At 58.0% G+C, this 17,051-nt stretch overlaps 3 protein-coding genes across 3 annotated transcripts; all 3 read left to right on the plus strand.

Annotated features, from left to right (window-relative positions):
* Positions 1-3,792: 3,792 nt before the first annotated feature.
* Positions 3,793-8,384, plus strand: DCTN3 (dynactin subunit 3). Its single transcript, XM_082497694.1, has 7 exons — positions 3,793-3,894; positions 4,017-4,101; positions 5,019-5,105; positions 5,757-5,840; positions 6,479-6,537; positions 7,276-7,335; positions 7,992-8,384. The coding sequence occupies exons 1-7, from the start codon at positions 3,796-3,798 to the stop codon at positions 8,079-8,081; spliced, it is 564 nt and encodes a 187-aa protein (XP_082353820.1). The 5' UTR covers positions 3,793-3,795; the 3' UTR covers positions 8,082-8,384.
* Positions 8,385-8,851: 467 nt separating this feature from the next.
* Positions 8,852-11,846, plus strand: RPP25L (ribonuclease P/MRP subunit p25 like). Its single transcript, XM_082497753.1, has 2 exons — positions 8,852-8,883; positions 10,417-11,846. Exon 2 carries the CDS (start codon positions 10,426-10,428, stop codon positions 10,984-10,986), a length of 561 nt encoding a protein of 186 aa, XP_082353879.1. The 5' UTR covers positions 8,852-8,883; positions 10,417-10,425; the 3' UTR covers positions 10,987-11,846.
* Positions 11,847-14,934: 3,088 nt separating this feature from the next.
* Positions 14,935-15,244, plus strand: ENHO (energy homeostasis associated). Its single transcript, XM_082497671.1, has one exon. The coding sequence runs from the start codon at positions 14,942-14,944 to the stop codon at positions 15,125-15,127; it is 186 nt and encodes a 61-aa protein (XP_082353797.1). The 5' UTR covers positions 14,935-14,941; the 3' UTR covers positions 15,128-15,244.
* Positions 15,245-17,051: the final 1,807 nt, after the last annotated feature.

The following is a 17,051-nucleotide window of genomic DNA, read 5'->3' on the forward strand; positions in this document are numbered from 1 at the left end:
CCTCAAGTCAGGGGGGTCACACTGCGGGGCAGATTCTGGGGATATTGGTGGGACTGGTGGGTTGGTGGGTTGTTGGGTGGGGGTGGAGCATATTGGGGTGAGGTGGGGGTGGGGCCTAATACAGGGTGGGGCTTGTGCACTGGGAGGAGCTTGTTGGTGGGTTCAGGGCAGGAAGGCCCAGCAGTGCCCCTCCACTACCAAATACCCCCTGGATGCCAGGGTCCCCAGCTGGGGTGCACAGAGAGATGGAGAGCACTGCACCGGCCACTCCAAACTACCTCGTTGGGGCTGGGTGGGCGCCTCCCCCACCCACTCGCACCCCTGGGTGCCAATGCAGGCGAACGTGGAGTAACGCTCGCCTCTACCTCAGCGTGGGGGGTCATGGTTTGGTACCACCAGGCTCCCCCCTGCCCTCCCACCATGGCCACACCACTCTGTGTACCCATTAAAGAAAATGAACTGCTGAACCAAACCAGTCTGGAGGGTGGTATGTGTGACATGGTGCCACCCACCAAGCTCCAGTGCCCAGGCTGGGGACAGTTTGGGATTGCAAGACACCTCCACAGTCCTGGGGCAGCAGCAACAGCGCCTGAGGTTTGACAGCCAGCCTCACCTTTGTCTCCAGCACAGGGTTTCCTCAGCTTCTGAGGGCTCTGGAGTGCCAACAGTTGCCCTGTACCCATCAGAGCCCTCAAGCATGGGCTGGATCAGATCAGGCACCAAATCCAGCCCTGCCAGCTGGTCTGTGGGGCTACTTGGCCCCACAAGCTGCCCAGCAGCAGCTCACTCACAGGTGGGGGACCTCATCAAGCTGCCTGTGCCAGGCAAGGGGCATGGCTGTGGGGCTGCTAAGGCCATGGCCATGGAGGTTGCACCAGGCAAGATCCAAGCAGTGCTGGGCCAGCCTAGCACCTGGGCACGGCGGTGACCCAGCTGGGGCTGAAAGGGAGACACAGGCACACACATGGGTGCTTATGGGCACATATATGGGTGCACGTGGGAAAGCATGGAGGCTTGCAGGCAGATAAGTCACCACATATATGCACACATCACTTGTGCACAGAAGGTCAGTGGCATGCACTAAAGCATGCACACTCACACAGTCACACTTGCCCATATGTGTGCGAACGCACATGCTCACACATGCACATGCACTTGCACACGCATGCAGCCACCCACGCATGTGAAGAGGCACAGCGGGCTCCCATGGGGACAGACACACCTGGCAACAGCAGCCATGAGGACAGGCCCACCCCTGGCACCCATGAAACCAGGTCCCTCGCACCCAAGGGGACAGAACCTCCTGTTTAAGAGGTCGCCCCTGGGGACACCCCCAGGCCCCCGGGGACAGCCCCCTCCCCCGCCCGGAGCCCCCAGCCCCAGCGGCGCGGGCGCTGTCCAGGGTGCTGCAGCGGCACTGCCCGCCCCGGACTCGGCCTCGGGGCAGGGACACGGCGGGGGGCGCACGGGGGGGGACATGCCGGGGACATGGAGGGGACACGGGACCCATGTAGACGACCCAAGGGCTGCCTCGGGCCGGTTCATCCAGAGGGGCCCTGTAGGTGGGTATGAGGGTGAGGGGGACTGTGAACATGTGAGTAGGGGGGTGGAGTGTACGTAAGTGTGTGAGAGTGTGTGCGCACGAGGCTGCAGTGGACTTTCCCTTGTGTGTAGGTGCGACAGTATGTCTCTGTGCGCCCCAGACTGCAAGATTGCTCTGGGGTAAAGGTGCCAGGTTGGGAGACAGCTGAGCCCCAGCACAGAACTCCTGCAGCCACAGCACAGCCTGGCAGAGCCCACCAGGCAGAGCTGGAGTGGGATCGATGCAGCCTTAATTGGGGTCTCGTGTCCCCTGTCACTGCCAAGCAGCGCTGGTCACAGCCCATTGAGCGCCTGGGCCCTGGGGAGCCAGGAGGGCACATGCGGGCTCTTGTCCCCACTCGTTACGCAGCTCAGGGGGTGGTGTGTGTTGCCATGCTCCCTGGGGGGCTCGGGGACACAGCTGCTGTCACCTGAGTAACCAGCCCTGATCGATGCCCGCTTCCCGCATCCCACAGGGACTGTAATTGAGCGGGAGGGTGGAGACAGAGGATGTGGGGACGATCTGGCCTAGCAGGAGGAGCACTGAATACATCCTCAGCAGCTGGCTGGGGGGCAGGCGGCCGTGGCATCAGTGTGCTACCACAGGCTCCATGGATGGGCACGGGGTCAGAGCCCTCCTCTCAGCCCCAAGAAGCAGGGGTCAGATTTGCTGTGCACTGTCCTGGGCTGTGGGCAGCCAGTGCTGTGCCTTCAGCCCTGTTCCAAGGCTTGCAGGCTGGATGGGACACTAAAGGGTGGATGCCCTCCAATCCCAAAGCCCCACAATGCTTGAGTCCCAGGACTGACTGAATTTCTCACCTTGGGGAAGTGGGTCATCTGTGACCCTCTAGCATGGATATTTGTGTATTTGTGGGCATTTCCCATCATGCAGAGCACAGGCCACAGTAAAGTCAGTATACCCTCTAAACACAGACCAGCACTGTATAGCCCCCAGCCCCCTCTGCAGCCCCCAGCCACTTCTGCTAATGAAGCCATTTCTAATTGTCGCCTTTGTGGAACAAAGCACAGCTCTTCCTCTCTGAAGATCCTTCTTCCACAGCCCAGCTATCGATCCCTGGGAAAAAAGGAAGAACACACAGAGCCTCAGCCTGCTCCTCCTGCCCGAGTGCTCTGCACAGCTCCTCCAGGGAGATGCGGGGGGCCATAGGAGTTCTTGGGGTACTGGGGCACCCCACAGCTCCCTCCTACATCCTGGCAGCCATGTACAGCTCCCTGTAGGAACACGTTTATAAGGTCAAAGATTTTTCAGGGCTCAGTGGGTTTTGGTCTTGGCAAAGGGCACTGGTAGGGTCCCCAAAGTGCATTGGCAGCCTTGCTAACAAAGTACTAGCTATTATCAGATGGTTTTGACCTAAGAGCCTGGTTTGGGACCTTGACCGGGTGTTCCCTGGTGCCTGGGGCATGGCGGTGCAACGCCCAGCCCCATGCTCAGTGTTGGTGAGGGGCAGGGACTGCCCTCCAGCCTGGGGCAGCTCTGGCACTGCTGAGGCTACATGGACACAACAGGGCAGCAGCAGGCTGAGCCCTGGGGTGCAGGGAGCATCTGAAGGTGCTTTGGAGGCTCCTGAACTTCTTCCTCTGCGGTTTGGAAAGTCTCTGGAATTTTCTCTGTGGCGGATGCTGCTACCATGAATCCATCTCATCCCTTTGAGAGATCCCTGTAATTGTGAGTGCCAGTTGCAGGCAGCGGTGGGGCTGGAGTTGGCTGCTGCATTCATTAGCGTCTCACTTTTTAGTGAGCGTCACCTGCATTGGTCGATAGGAGAAAGGTGAACCCAGGCAGGCTGAGGCCTGGGGGAAAGCCCGCGGCAGCCTCCTGGATTTCAAAGGCCCTGCATCCGCACGGCCCACAGATCGCTATATCAATTTCTTTTAATACATCCAAACACCTCTTTCCTGGAGGACCACGCCGGAACGAAGCGCCAATCGACCGCCCGGGTGGCGGGAGGCCTGCACGCCTGCCTCTGCAGTGCAAATCACCATCGACCGCCTGCCGCCTCCCCTCCTTGCCTCTGAGAGGGGCTTCGCACCTCCCCCCCCCCCTCCCCCGCCGCTTCCCGCCCTCCATCACGTCTTCCCGCCCCGGGGCGAGCTCCGTCTCCACGGCAACGGCGGCCCCTAGCAACGCGCCGCCATGGCAACGGGGAGGGGCGGGCCGGAAGCGGCGCGCCGCTACTTCCGGCTGGCGGCAAGATGGCGGCAGGGGCGGTGGAGCTGAGGCGGCTGCAATGGCGGTTGGAGGAGCTGGAGCAGCGCGTCGGCGTCGGCGACGGGGCCTGCGGGCCGCAGAAGGTGCCGCGGGGGGTGGTTCCGCAGCGACCGGGGGGCGGCTCTGTGTGTCCCCCCCACCGCCTTCCGGGGACCCGGCCCGGCGGGGTCTGACAGGCCCGTCCCCTTCCTCTCTGTCTCTGCAGGTGGCTGACGAGCTGGTGAAGGTGCAGGTGGCGCTGAGCAACATCGCCGGCAAGAGGGAGAGGATCAAAATCCTGTTTAAGAAAAGTGAGCGGCCTCCGGAGGGACTGGGGGAGCTCGAAAAATCTCTCCTCTAAACAAAAAGCCCCCCCCTCCCCGTGTGATGCCTTTTCATTTTGGGCTCCTGTTTTGCATATTTGGCAGAGAAATCAGAGTGAGGTCTTCCTGCTCGCTATTCTCCCACTCAGCTGTTGAGGTGGGAAACGGGCCACTGCAGCCTGTTGTTTGATTGATGTCCACCTATATCACTGTGCAGCAATTTGCTTTGCCTGAAATACAGCCCTCGAGGGTTGTTGGAGCTCCTGAAATGACTCCTTGCACGCTTGGACTTCTCGGGCACGCTAGAGCAACTGTCTCTTGTGTGCGTGGTGGGAGTAGTAAGGATCACACATAGCTACTGGTGGACAGATCTGGGGAGCCGCCTCCGAACTGGGGGTATCAGGAGCGGGCACTGTAGTGCTGCTTTGTCCTGCAAAGCTGCCTCTTGGCCAAATTTTGCTGTCTAGTATCACAGAAGGAGCAGGCTGTGTAGGGAGGGTTGTTGTGGTCCAAAGCTGCAGTGTCCGTTCAGTATAAAAATTTAAATGGTGTATTTGTAGATGATTTTAAAGACCAGGATTGAGAGCTATTGGGTAGTTTTGTTTTGAGGGCAGGAAGAAGCAGATTTCACTCACTTTTAATATCATTATCCAAGTAAAAAGCAAGTGTTGTGGGTGTCTGTAATGAAGCAGTTATTTGGCTTGAGGCATTTGTCAGTTCTTGTTCACATTGCTCCAAAGTCACATATTTTCAAGTGGTATAGAAATTCGTGAATCTGAAAAAAACTGACCCTAAGTGGGCAGTGTTTACAAAGTAACCTGATGTATAGCATGGGGGGGAAATTGCACTTGTTAATGCAATAATGCCTCTCCTACTTTTTGCTTCCAAACTATTTTTCACTCTAGTTGAAGATGTAATAAAATACCTCGACCCTCAGTACATCGATAGGATGGCTGTTCCAGATGCCATGAAGCTGCAGTTCATCTTGGCAGGTATGGCATGAAATGAGAGGAGACAGGGGAGGTGGTGTAGCACTGCAAAAGTTGTCTTTTACCTAAACTGCATTGGGAGGGATTTCTTCAGCTGGAAAGATCTGGTGAGGCACCCTCTTTGGAGCTCTCAGAGAGATGGTTTCTACAAGGATGTCTGTCACCCTTACTGCTTGCTCCGGTGTGCGCATCCGTGCTGCAGTTTTGTCAGTTCTGATTTTTTTTAGTATTTGTAGTATGGGTTTTAGAATTATTTAGTATCCGGTTTAATCTGGATTAATAAAGGGTTGACAAGAAAAACTGGAGCTAGAACGGTTTACCTCACTCGACTTCCAATACTCTCTAGGCTGTGACAAAAATGGAAGACCTTTGGATGTATTCTAAACGCCTTCTAGCCTTGTTCTCTTTTGCCCCAAAGAATGTGGTTCAGTCTTGTGTTGGTATAGTCTGTGAATGGAACTTGGTGATTATCCTGCCTTAAATTGGTGGGAACCAAGGTTCAGGGATGAGCAACACAAAAGTCTAATCAAAATAATAAACAAGCCCCTTTCTGTACAGCTAGACCAGATGGAAAGGTTATGTCATCAATATTTGTGAAAAGCCAAAGCAGTCTCTTGCATTTACTGATGTTGCTTCTTGTCCCTCCCCAACCAGAGGAGCAGGTTATTCCTTCCCGAGCAGCCCTCTTGGAGCAGGTGAACAACCTCCAGCCCATCTTGGACAGTGCCAGTATCCAAGGTATGCATGTTCTTCCACGAGTTTGAGCTGCAAATGTCACCCCTGAAGCTGTCGCCTATCCCTTTGTTTTTTTTTCCTGAGCCTGAGACTTGAGGACAGCTAAGCACACAACCTGGTGTGAGTAGAGTAGGTACAAAGTATGTCTGGTCCTCCTTCATGCTGCTCTAACATGCCATGCAAGGTCAAGGATGTGATGGAGTAGTTTGGGAAGCAGGTTAGAGACAGCAGATTGGCAGAGAGAGTGGAGAGATGTGGCTGAGTGCTGTGTATGGTCACCATGCTGTGGAGCCACTCCTGTCTGTGAGCTCTTTTATGTCCAAAACGGCCCTGCTCCTGGCATCCAGAGATGCCTTTTTTATCGCTTGCTTTAATGTTCATCCAAGTAGTTTACTCTGATGTAGTTCTCACTGCAAGCATCCTCTAACTCATGCCATCCAGAAGCAGTTAGCAAATAAACTTGGTATTTAATATACAGGGTAGCTAGGGGTTTTATATGGTATAAAAAGGTGTGTTTGTGGTGCTTGCATTCAGTTAGCAGAGTTCTGCTGTGATGTGCTCATGGAGAAGGAATAGTCTTTATTTTGGTAAATAATCCCACATGATGTAAACCAAAATGGATTTCTCTTCTGTGCTTTCAGCGGTTCCTGATCATGCAGCCAAACTACAGCGACTCTCTCAAATCCACATACAGCAGCAGGTAGCGTGAATGGTCTTGCCAGTCTTGACTAGCAGGGAGGAGGAACAGTTTGACAGTGGCTGTACTGACAGCCCTGTATTTGCAATTGCTTGAGTTGCTTATTTATTTATAGCAGGTTTATTTTTGCATCTTGTACGGGATATTCATGCTGCAGTTTTAAAGATGTGCTTGGGGAGGAGGTGTGGGGGTGGAAACTAGCCAGGATTTCTGACAATTGAGTCTGAACTGGAAGAGCGCTTTGCGTGCCATAAGCCTGTTTGAAATAGAGGGTTGAGTGACACTTAATAAGTGGTGGTGGGTTTAACCAGCTGGCATGCCGCTTCTCACTGGGACACTGAATAAAGTGTTGCACTCTTCCAGTATCCCAGTCTCTGGAAGGCTGTTGATACCATCTCCTTGTCTTTGAGCGCTCCTGGAGCTGATGAATCACCTGGGCAGCACCTAATGCCCCCTTCCAGCATTTTGCTGTGACTTTACATTCTGGGGCAAGCAAAGCATGGGTGCTGAGGAGACGCAGGCAGTAGTGCAAGCCCAGAGGCTTTCGTGCTTCATGAGCTTGAGTGTTCATAACCTTCCTCTTGCCTATTGAAACACAGCTGCAATGAGTGGCCACAGCCAGGGTCTGAGCTCTACTCTCAGTACTGGCTGTGGATGAGTTTCCCCCTGTGCTGTCAGGGACTGGGAGGACAGATGTCCTGCTGATTTATTGCTCGCTCACTGTGGTTCCCCTCTTTGCAGGAACAGCGTCAAGATCTCACCGACAGTGTCAAGACACTCCTCGAAGACTACAACAAAATGGTATCCTTTTAGCCTTGGTCCTGACACAACTGAACTGTCTGCCTGTTTCCTGCCATTCCCCACCAGATATGGTTGGAAGCAGATGATCCCCAGCCCTGGGTTTCATGGCCCTTTCTGTTGTGGTGATGCCTGTGTCCCTGTCACGCTCCTCTCAGGAGCAGAGAGGGCCAGAACTTCCCATCTCTCCGAGATAGGAAGAGCAGGGTGCCACCTGCCAGCCACAGCCCCTGTGCTGGATCCACTCACAGTGCGACTCGGCATGAAGGAGCAGCGCAGCCCACATGCTGGTGCAGAGCTCGTGCTGGCCAGTGGCACGTGGCATCTGTCAGGTGACTGCTGGTCCCTGCAACCCACCTGAGCCAAACAGCGGCTAATCCTGGCCATGTAGGATCCCAGTGCTGAGACATATCCTAAAACCACAGCAGGTAGGGAAGGTCTGCTTTTTCTGTAGGAAGCCTGTTGAAATGCAGTGCCGTGCAGCATTGGGAAGTGGTTCCTGGACTCCTGTTGGTGTTTGGTGCTGTGCAGTGGCTCAGTGCCTGGATGGTTTGAGTCTGTGCAGGCTTTCCACAGCCTTCCTCTCCCAAGCCAGGGCACTCTCACCTTGGCTTCTTCCCTGCAGTTTCCACATCTCTTTCCTTAAAAGTCATGTCCAGACCCTGCTTCTCTCCAAGCAGTTTGTCCAGTGGAATGAAATACTGACACGGCTGGAAACAGCCAAGGAAGCGAAACCGGTGGCAGAGTGATGGCAGAGCAGAGAACCCTGGGGGCCCTGCTGGCCTCGGGTCGCTCTGGAGCTGCTGCAGCACGGCCTGTGCCCCATCATCTCACCATCTTCCCGCTGGGTGTAAGCACGCTGCGAGTGACACCCCAGACTCGCCCTGGCTCCACGGCTGAGTTGCGTCAGCCCCACATCGAAGCCACACTACTCCTTAATATGCCACTGTTCGCAAATCTTGTGCTTCCCTGTCATGTGTTTGGGTTTGTGACATATTTAAAAATCCCTCTCTGCTCATATTGTGGACCGTAGTAAAGTCCTGAAACGCTGACTGGGTTTTCTTTTTTTCCTCCCCGCCGTGGCGCTGACTGTCCCTTCCCGGAGGCCTCGATGGTGGGTGGCTTCACACGGCCTCGGGCCGGGGGCAGGTACACCCCCTACCCCCCACCCCCGCCTTTTCCTCCCGTTTGTTCCCGCTCGCTGCGGCCCGACGGGGCTTTACCCGTCTCCGCTCCCTGCGCCGGGAGGGGGCGGCGGCTCTTCCCCTTCTCCTGCCCCCACGCGGGTAACGGTGCGAAGACGGTGGGACTGCTTCGCCGCCGCCCCTCCCCCCCCAACAACCCCCTTCCTCCACGGGCGTACGCGCTGACGCACAGCCTTCAGCGTGAGTGCGCGCGCGGAGACGCCGGCTGTGTGCCGGCGCCTGGCGGGCTCGCCGATATGACGTCACAGATGGGCGGGGCCTCGGCGCTCTGCCCCTCTCCTTCCGCCTGCGCGCGCCCGGCGCGGGCCGCCATCTTGTGGCGAGGAGCACGCTGAGGCGGCGGCAGGTGAGAGCTGTTCCCGCACCCCCTCCCTCCCCATCCACCCCCCCCGGTCCCTTCCCTCGCCGCCGCAGCGCGGCCCGGCCTCCCCATGGGCACATATAGTGCAGCCCGGCCTCCTCCCGGGACCCTGCGGCGGCGCCTGGCCTCCCCACAGGCACTCGCAGTGGGGCCTGTGCCCCCTCATCCCCCGCGGCAGCGGCCTGGCTCCCCCTCAGGCCCCTGTGGAAGCCACTTGGCTTGCCTCCTCCCCCGGTAGCCGGCGCCTGGCCTTCCTCCCGCGCCGCCGTCCGTTCCCTGCCGCGGCGGCCTGGCTTTTCCCAGCAACCTGTGGCACCAGCCTCGCCTGACCCCCGCCATCCCCATTGCAGTGGCTTCGCTGAGCCCGCTCGCTCGCCCCAGTCGCGGGCCCCCGGCAGTGGGTTGGCCTTCTTACAGGGAAGCCCGACATTCCCCGCCATTCTCTGGCAGCCCGTATTCCGCTTCCCCCCCTTGCCCTTCTCCCTGTAGCAGCGGTGTCGCCGGCCTCCATCGCGGGGCCTGGCGCTGCTCTTCCCCAGCAGAGCGGCACCGATGGCGGCCTGCTGCCGTGCTAGGGGGAGGGCTTCCTGGGAGGGACGTGACTCCTAGGTACAGAGAGGGGAGCATTGACCTGCCCTGCCTCTATAGTGGTGGGGTGCAAGATGCTGTATCTGGGTGAAACGAGGATCACAAGCCCCCGGATAGCAGAGCCTTAGTGCTGTATGCCTTGGCACCTTGGGCTTTTTGTGGTGGGGAGGGGGTGCTCTACACAGATTAGGGGGGACCTTGGTCAAGGTGCCAGTAGAGGGACCCTGCCTTGGCAGAGAGGGGAGCTACGAGACTGTGCCTTTCTGTCTTTCACTTTTCCTCAGAGAGCCCTTTTTTTGTTCATCTTGTGCCTTCCTGTTGTCTTGCTTCTTGCTGGTCATGTGCCTCCTGCCTGCAACCCCTGACTTGCTGTCTCTCTTGCGAACTGCAGTGTTTTATTAAGCATCCAGTCCCTGGCCTTTCACATAGACTGGTCCGTCATGGGGCTCAGAGCCATGAGCCTGTTTCTGTAACATACCCCAGCTGCTGCAGGTGAGCTGTGCCTGGCTTCATCATGTGCACATTCCGGTGCAGCTCATGGGGTGCAGCTGTGGTCAGTATCCCCTTGGCTTCTGTTCCAAATAACCTCAGCTTACCCATTTATTCTCTGTTTTTCCCTGAGATACAGCCTGTATTTTTTACTTCTTCCTGCTTAGTAACCAGCCCTGTGTTCCTTTCACCGCCTACCTAGGCTGCCCTGGTGGCAGTGTTCATGCGGTAGTTACATGCTGAGGAAGACTGGGACACAAGTGACTCCTCAGCATGAGTGGGGCATTCTTGCTGATCTTTCAGATATGCCTTTTCAGGATCCCCAACTCCGATAGCTCAGAGTGCCATCTGGAGGAAAGGTTGTCACTAATTGTGGTGAGAGTTTCTTTGTGCAGCAATTATAGCAAGAGTTTATGTTAATGGATCCGTTTTCCTTTTCAGCACTGCAGAATGGAGAATTATAAGAAGACCAAAATTGTGGAGAAACCTTGTCCTCTTCCTTTCACCAACTTACCCCCTGATATTATTGAAATGAAAGTAAAGGATGGGAGCAAAATCAAAAATCTGATGGGCTATGCCATCGGCAAGATGGAGCTGGACTCGGTGAGGCAGATCCTTTTCACTGGCTCAGGCAAAGCCGTCAGCAAGACCATTACCTGTGTGGAAATCATGAAACGAAGGCTCAAAGAGCTGCACCAGATCACCAAAGTGCTCTTCAAACAGATTGAAGAGATCTGGGAACCCATTGTGCCTGAGGCGGGCCTTGATGCCTTGACAGTGAAGAGAAACATTCCTACCATATGTGTCCTACTCAGCAAAGATGCCCTTGATCCACAGGAGCCGGGATACCAGGCTCCGGGCTCTTTTGACACTGTCTGGATCGAGACACTTACAGCGGAGTCCAAGGGCCAAATGAAGAGGAAGCAGGGTGGAGGCAGGGGAGCTGGCAGCACGGGAAAGCACCCTCGCTCGGCTGGAGGAGCACCTGGGGAGTCCTGCACCAAGTCCTGAGATGACCACAATGCATTTTGGGTGTACTTCGGGGGCGTTACGGAAACAAGCCAGCTGCTGTAGCTGGAAAGCTGCTGCTGAACATGGGGGCTTGCGGAGTTCTTAGGGGAGGGCAGGAGAAGTTAACTGTTTCAAAATGGATGTGATTGTAGCTGTCTGAAACTGTGTTTTGACAAGTTCCCTTGTCAAAGGCTGCCAGGCTGTGCTCCTTAGCATGTGGTTCAGGGGAGACGGGAGTCATCACTGCTTGAGCAAGGACCATTGGCGTCTTGTCAGTGAGCCCTGGCAAGCGGCTGCTCCCTGAGCAGGCTTTCAGCTGCTCAGGGCGGTGCGGTAGCTCAGGCAGCAGGCATGCATGCCAGGTGCCTGCTTGTGTGGCTGGTGGAGGTGGCTCTTGCTGCGGTACGGAGGGGAGATGGGACCCGACATGGATTCCCCTGGCTGCCGCCTGCGTCGCTGGAGTTTGTCTGAGTGGGACCGTGGGGCACAGGCCTGGGTTGGTCACTTCTGTGCCTGAAAGTCCATCTGCTGCTGAGCCCATCGGGCGGTTTGAATGTAGGACTGCAGTGATACAACTCTGTCTGCGATTGTGTGCATGCCGCACCCTTTCTCGCCTCCTTTCACCTCGGTGGAGCTGGCGGTTACACCTCTCTCTGCCAAAGTTGCAGGAGTCGACTTGTGTCAATAACCAGCCTGAAATTTGGTAGCTGTGCGAGTGCCCTGGTGTGGTGGTCACGGTAAGGTCCAAAGGACCCTGTTCTTTCCCCTTTCTGCTCATTTTTAATGCACGGAGATGCATTTTAAAATAAAGTTTCTTCTTCATGTAATGTGGAATTTGTCATGTCTTCCTCATCCCACTGGAGGTCACCCTGTAAGCGTTACTGGTGGGGCTGCAGCTGCCAGGTGAAACTTTGCTCTTTCAGCTCTCCTTGAGGAAGAGGGGATCTACTGCTCCACATTTTTCCCTCTCATGACTGTAAATGCACCTGAGGTAGGGGGAAGGTCTTTTTCCTGCCTTTGCCTTTAATATCCAAGGAAGGTCAAGGTTGCTTTTATTTTTCTGGGAAGCTTTTTGGTATTCTTTGTTTTACTTTTAAACCCACTAGAACTGCATTCTCAAAAATACTCGGCCCAAAACTCTGCTGACTGAGGCGATGGACAGAGCATCTTTTCTTGGGCAATAGCCAAGCACCCAGACAGGTTTATAGGCCTCGTCCTACTCCCCTTCCTTTCTGGTGGTCTTCTCACACGCTGCCCAACCGTTGTCGCCAAAGCTAAAGAGGTGCTCGGGGAAATGCCTGGACCTCCCTGCTCTGCCAGCACAGGTGAAATGGGGAACGGGGCAGAGTTAAGCCGATTTAGCTCGGTGCTGTTTCCGGCTGCTGCTCCCTTACTTCTAAGGAGGAGACTGCTTTTCTTTACTAATTAGCAGATTAGCAATAAATGCCAAGGAAAAATGCTTGAGTGACTGATCAGATGGCTTTTGACATTGCAACAAGCAATGTGTTTGTGTTTGTTTACTGTTAAAAACACCCTCTTAGCGGAAAGCCGGATCCTCAGCCTGTGTAATCCTCCCTCGTGGCAGTGGCACGTTTAACACCTTTTCATCAAAGCTGCAAAGCGATTTTTGGGTTTGTTTCACTGTTTGAAAGTTACCCTCAGCTGACTGTGGCAGCCCCCAGCAGTGCCGGAGCTTTCCTTCCCTGGGGCCGGAGACGGAGCATCCGGCCACCACACCTGCAGGCCACTGAGCAGCCCATTGGGTCAGCTGGGAGAGGTCCCCAGCTCTCTTATGAACCTGCTCTTCATCCGTTCTGCATCCAGCTGCCTCCTTGTCCTGCTGTGACACACTGTGCGGGGCTGCCCTGACTGACGGGCCCTCTGCGCCTCGAGAGGCTGCAGCAGTTCCTCCCCACTGTGTCACTGCCGTGCTCTGTGCCACCAGGAGGACATGTGGCCCAGCCGTGGCTTTTCAGAGCAGATGCAGGTGCTGGGACCTGATCCCCAGGGGTCTCCTGGAACTGTGGGGAGAGACCCCTGTGTGCCCCCCCCAGCCACCTCCCTGGATGCCACATCTATGTCCTTCACCAGGAGGATCCCCCCTTTGGGGTGACACCCTGCATCAGAGCCTCCCTGGCCCCCGTCCTCTGTTGAGGCCGCGGTCACGGCTCTCAGGGCTGTGGCACCCCTGCACCCCGGGATGGGCTGCCCCCTGCCTCAGTTTCCCCATGGCACAGGACAGGGAGAAGCCAGCTGTGCCTATAAGGCCACCGCTGCCCAGATCCCCAGGTCACTGAATGTCCCTAAATGACCTGTTGTCCCCTCCCCACAGACTGTGACAGTGCCTGTGCCCACCCTTGCCTGTCTGTGGCCCCCATGTCCCGGCAGGGACCCAAACCCTTGGCAGCTCCATCCTCAGCGTTCTCATCCCCTGGTGTGCGCAGGGCCGTGTGCGTGTGTGTACAGGGGCAGGGCAGGCAGCAGCAGGGAGAGCCAGGCAGTGTCCCCAGGGCTGCGCAGGCAGGGGCAGTAAAGACAGTGCGGGCAGGGCAGGACAGGCGGGACAGGACCGGAGGGACAGCAGCCCAGCGCGGGCGGTGCAGGCAGGGCTGTACCGGCAGCAGGGACCGGGCCGGACAGGCAGCGGAGGCACCACGGGCCGGGTCCGAGGGGGGCGGGCCCTGACCCGAGCGCTCGTCCAATAGCGCACGACGGGCGAGGGGGCGGGACCAATGACCGGGGGTGGGGTGGCAGCAGGGCCCGCCCCCTCCCCTCCGTTCTCCCCCCCCTCCCGCCCTCCCACCCCTCCGCGGTGCCGGCGGGAGGCAGCGGGCAGCGCGCGGGGCTGCGGCACCCACCGGGCGGCCCACGGCGGGACTGCGCCCGGGGGTCCGCACCGGCACTCTGCACCGCCGCCCCGCTCCGCACCGGTACCCCGCATCGCGCAGCGGGGGCCCGGAGCCGTCACACCGCTCCTCGCCTGGGACACCGCGTCGGGACCCTGCTCCGCACTGGGCCACGGACCCGGCAGCGCCGCCGGCGGCGTCCCGGGGCGGAGCGGAGGCAGGTAGGTAACGCCGGGGACCCGCCACGGGACGGCGGGTCCGGCGAGACCTGTTGCTGCCCGGTGCGTCGCTGCGGGGCCGGGGGGGGGGGGGGGCTGCGCGGGTGTCCCGCTCCTCGGCGGGCGGGGTGGGGGATTAGAGGCACCGGGGACTCCAGAAATCGGGGCTCTGCCCGCCCCGGGTAAAAAGCACAAGGGGGGGAGCTGCTCGCCCCGCTGGTCGCCCTGTTTTGGGGTGCTGGACCTCGCAGCTGGGTCTGGGCGGTAAGAAAAGCTGATGGAGAGGGGTAAAGAGGTGGGTCAAGGCCACCCTGAGCCATCCGGGTTTGCGCCAGGCTGAGGTGATGGTTCTCCCACTGGGGACACCTCCAGCTTGGTGGCCCTTGCAGGGCATAAGGGGAGACAGCCCGGGCAGTCAGGGTGTGAGGTGCTGGAAAGGTCCCTGTGAACAGCAGCTGACCTGGGAGCTGCTGCAGCCTCCCGACCCCAAGGTTTGGCACCCCCTCAGCCCAACTGGAGTGGTTCGGGCAGCACATCCCCTTGTGCTGGCCGTGACTGTGACTTTCTCCCTTCCAGGTGCAGGAGGGAGGATAGAGGTCCCCGTGTCCCCACCACCCAGTTGGAGGAGGGGAAGCTGAGGGAAAGCTCTGATCGATCCTTCCCAGCAGCGTGGTGAAGCCCAGGAAACAGCTGCGAGCGGCCGGACTGTGACGGGACAATGCCATCCCACTGCCTCCCTGGCCCCAGCCCCACACCATCGCCAGCACCGACACCATCCCCTTTGTCCCCTGCCAATGCCGGTGGGTAGAGGCTGCTCACTCAATCACTGCACTGGCATCCCAAGCGTGGGGCCGACCTGTGGGCCCCCCTTTTTCCCGTGGGACAGCGGCGATGGGGGCTGCTCTCTCCACCGGAGCGGTTGTGGCAATTTCTTTTAACTGTGTCATCGCGTTGCTCATCCTCATCCTTTTCCTCATCCTCTGCAAGGCCTGCAGGACCCCCTCGTGCCCCAAGAAGAGCCCGGCTTCTGATGCGGACGAGTCAAGGAACGAAGAGAAGTATTTGCTGCAGCCCTGAACTGCCTGGGGACTTGGGTTCCCGGCTGTGCTGAAGGAGTCGTGCCAGACTGGATGCCTGCGCTGGGACTGGGGTGCTGGACTGGGCAGCATGAGAGCAAAGGGGATGCTGAGCTGCTCACAGGAGCCATGACACAGGGCACAGCCCTTCGCCTGCGTGATTTTGGTGTGCGAAGTCCCTGCGGATTCCCACAGTGACCATGGTGATGGAGACACAGTGCCCGGGGACGTGCTATGCAGATAATCCTGCCTGTCCCAGCGGCCAGCAAGGGCAGCAGGAGCCCTGCCCTCGAGCGCAGCCCATGTTCGGGGACAGCCCGTGGGCTCCTCCCTGGTGCCTGTGGCCCAGGCCAGTGGCCACCGTGTCGCAGACCTGAGCGGTGCCAGCCGGGAGCTCGTAGAGGGGAGGCAGCAGGGCTGGCACGGGCTCCTGTCCCCGAGTGCGCTGGTTGCCCCGTGGTGGGAAGTGCCTGGGCAGGGAGCCTAGCAGCCCTGGCCCCACTGGTAGAGCAGGGTGTTAGCAGTCTGGGTGTCTTTGGGGATGGCCCTGGGGTGCCATGTGCCCCCAGCCTCAGGGCATTTGGCACCCATCTGCCCCAGCAGCCAGTTTAATGAGCCATGTGAGGGTCTGCATGGTCTGTCCGTTTGTCTACGGTCTGTCTGTCTGTCAATCCCCTCCAGCATTAGCACCAATACTGACAGGCAAATAGCCCTTCTCCTTGCTGGGTGTCTGTCCTTGCCTGCCCTCCTGCCTCCTCCTGTGGACAGTTGTGCCCTTGTTGGTGTCCCCATCCCCTTTGAGAGCAGCCTGGGATGGCTTTTTGCTGGGGAGGTGGGAGACATGGGGAGAGATGAGGGTCCCCAGTCAAAACAGCACTGAAGGGTCTTCCAGCCCTGTCACTCCCCAGGGACCAAAGTGGCTCCATAGGGAGGGATGCTGGTGGTCTGGCTTGTCCCCAAGCCTGGCAGCTGCCTTCCCCCTGCCCTGCCTGCAGGTGCTGTGGGTTTTGGAGGGCTCTGACCTACCCATCCTAAAGCCGAGCAATAGCCAAGGTCCCCACTGGCACAGCCGCTGCAATAAGGGGACAGAGGGGTGGGCTGTGCTGGGAGGGATGCTGGCCAGGGTCCCTATGCTGTTCCTCCCCATGTCAGGTGTAACACATCCTAGTTTTTACTAGACTAATAAACTGATCATAGAACCAAGGCGGTGTCTCTGAGCTCTGCCCAGTGCCTGGAAAATGTGGGGGACGCTGCGTGTCCTGCTTGTCCCGCAGGGCTGAGGAGCAGCTGCCCCAGGGCTGGTAGCCAATGTCCTTGCAGGACTGTGGGCAGTTTGCTGGGTGGTGGTGACAAGGAAAGGCTGATGTCTGTATCCATCTGTGGCTTTTAAATGCTGGACGAGAAACCTGGCTGGGTATTTCCTGCCTGCAGCATGCCTGCCCAGGCTGGGGGCACGGGTCTGTCAGCAGGGAGCATCCCCCAGCCCCAATGCTACAGACAGCGGAGAGTTTCTAAGCCAGGGCCTTAAGTTACAGGGAAGCTTGCAGGGGACGTAGGCCAGCTGAGCAGATGGAGGAGACCTGCCACCATCCCTGCCTGGTGGAATAAGTGCCTCTGGTCCCCACTCCCAGCAGCTGTGTGCAAGGCTCCAGCGGTGACAGCCCGTCCCTGCTCATCAGCATTCAGCAAGGCCACCACGGTTCCTGCTGCCACCGCAGCCACGTAGCATCTAATCCCTCTGCCGCAAAGCACCGGAGCGGTGGGAAGGCTTTGCAAACCCCAGTGCCCAACCACTCCTGCAGCTGCCATCTGGGCAGAGGCAGCTGAGCCTCCCTGGGGACAGGGGAGCTGTGAGCATCCCAAAGCTGGTGGCTGGCAACTGCTGTGATATCCTGTTTACAGGCATGGCACAGCCCTCTCCCACA

Source organism: Vanellus vanellus (assembly GCF_965231255.1).
Source record: "Vanellus vanellus genome assembly, chromosome: Z".
NCBI classification, from domain to species: Eukaryota; Metazoa; Chordata; class Aves; order Charadriiformes; family Charadriidae; genus Vanellus; species Vanellus vanellus.

Bases quoted from the DNA above. Each gene is read 5' to 3' on its own strand.
- DCTN3 (XM_082497694.1), top strand. From the start codon at position 3,796: ATGGCGGCAGGGGCGGTGGAGCTGAGGCGGCTGCAATGGCGGTTGGAG. The intron at 3,895-4,016 runs GTGCCGCGGGGG...CTGTCTCTGCAG, and splicing joins GGGCCTGCGGGCCGCAGAAG to GTGGCTGACGAGCTGGTGAA. The intron at 7,336-7,991 runs GTATCCTTTTAG...AGTCATGTCCAG, and splicing joins TCGAAGACTACAACAAAATG to ACCCTGCTTCTCTCCAAGCA.
- RPP25L (XM_082497753.1), top strand. From the start codon at position 10,426: ATGGAGAATTATAAGAAGACCAAAATTGTGGAGAAACCTTGTCCTCTT.
- ENHO (XM_082497671.1), top strand. From the start codon at position 14,942: ATGGGGGCTGCTCTCTCCACCGGAGCGGTTGTGGCAATTTCTTTTAAC.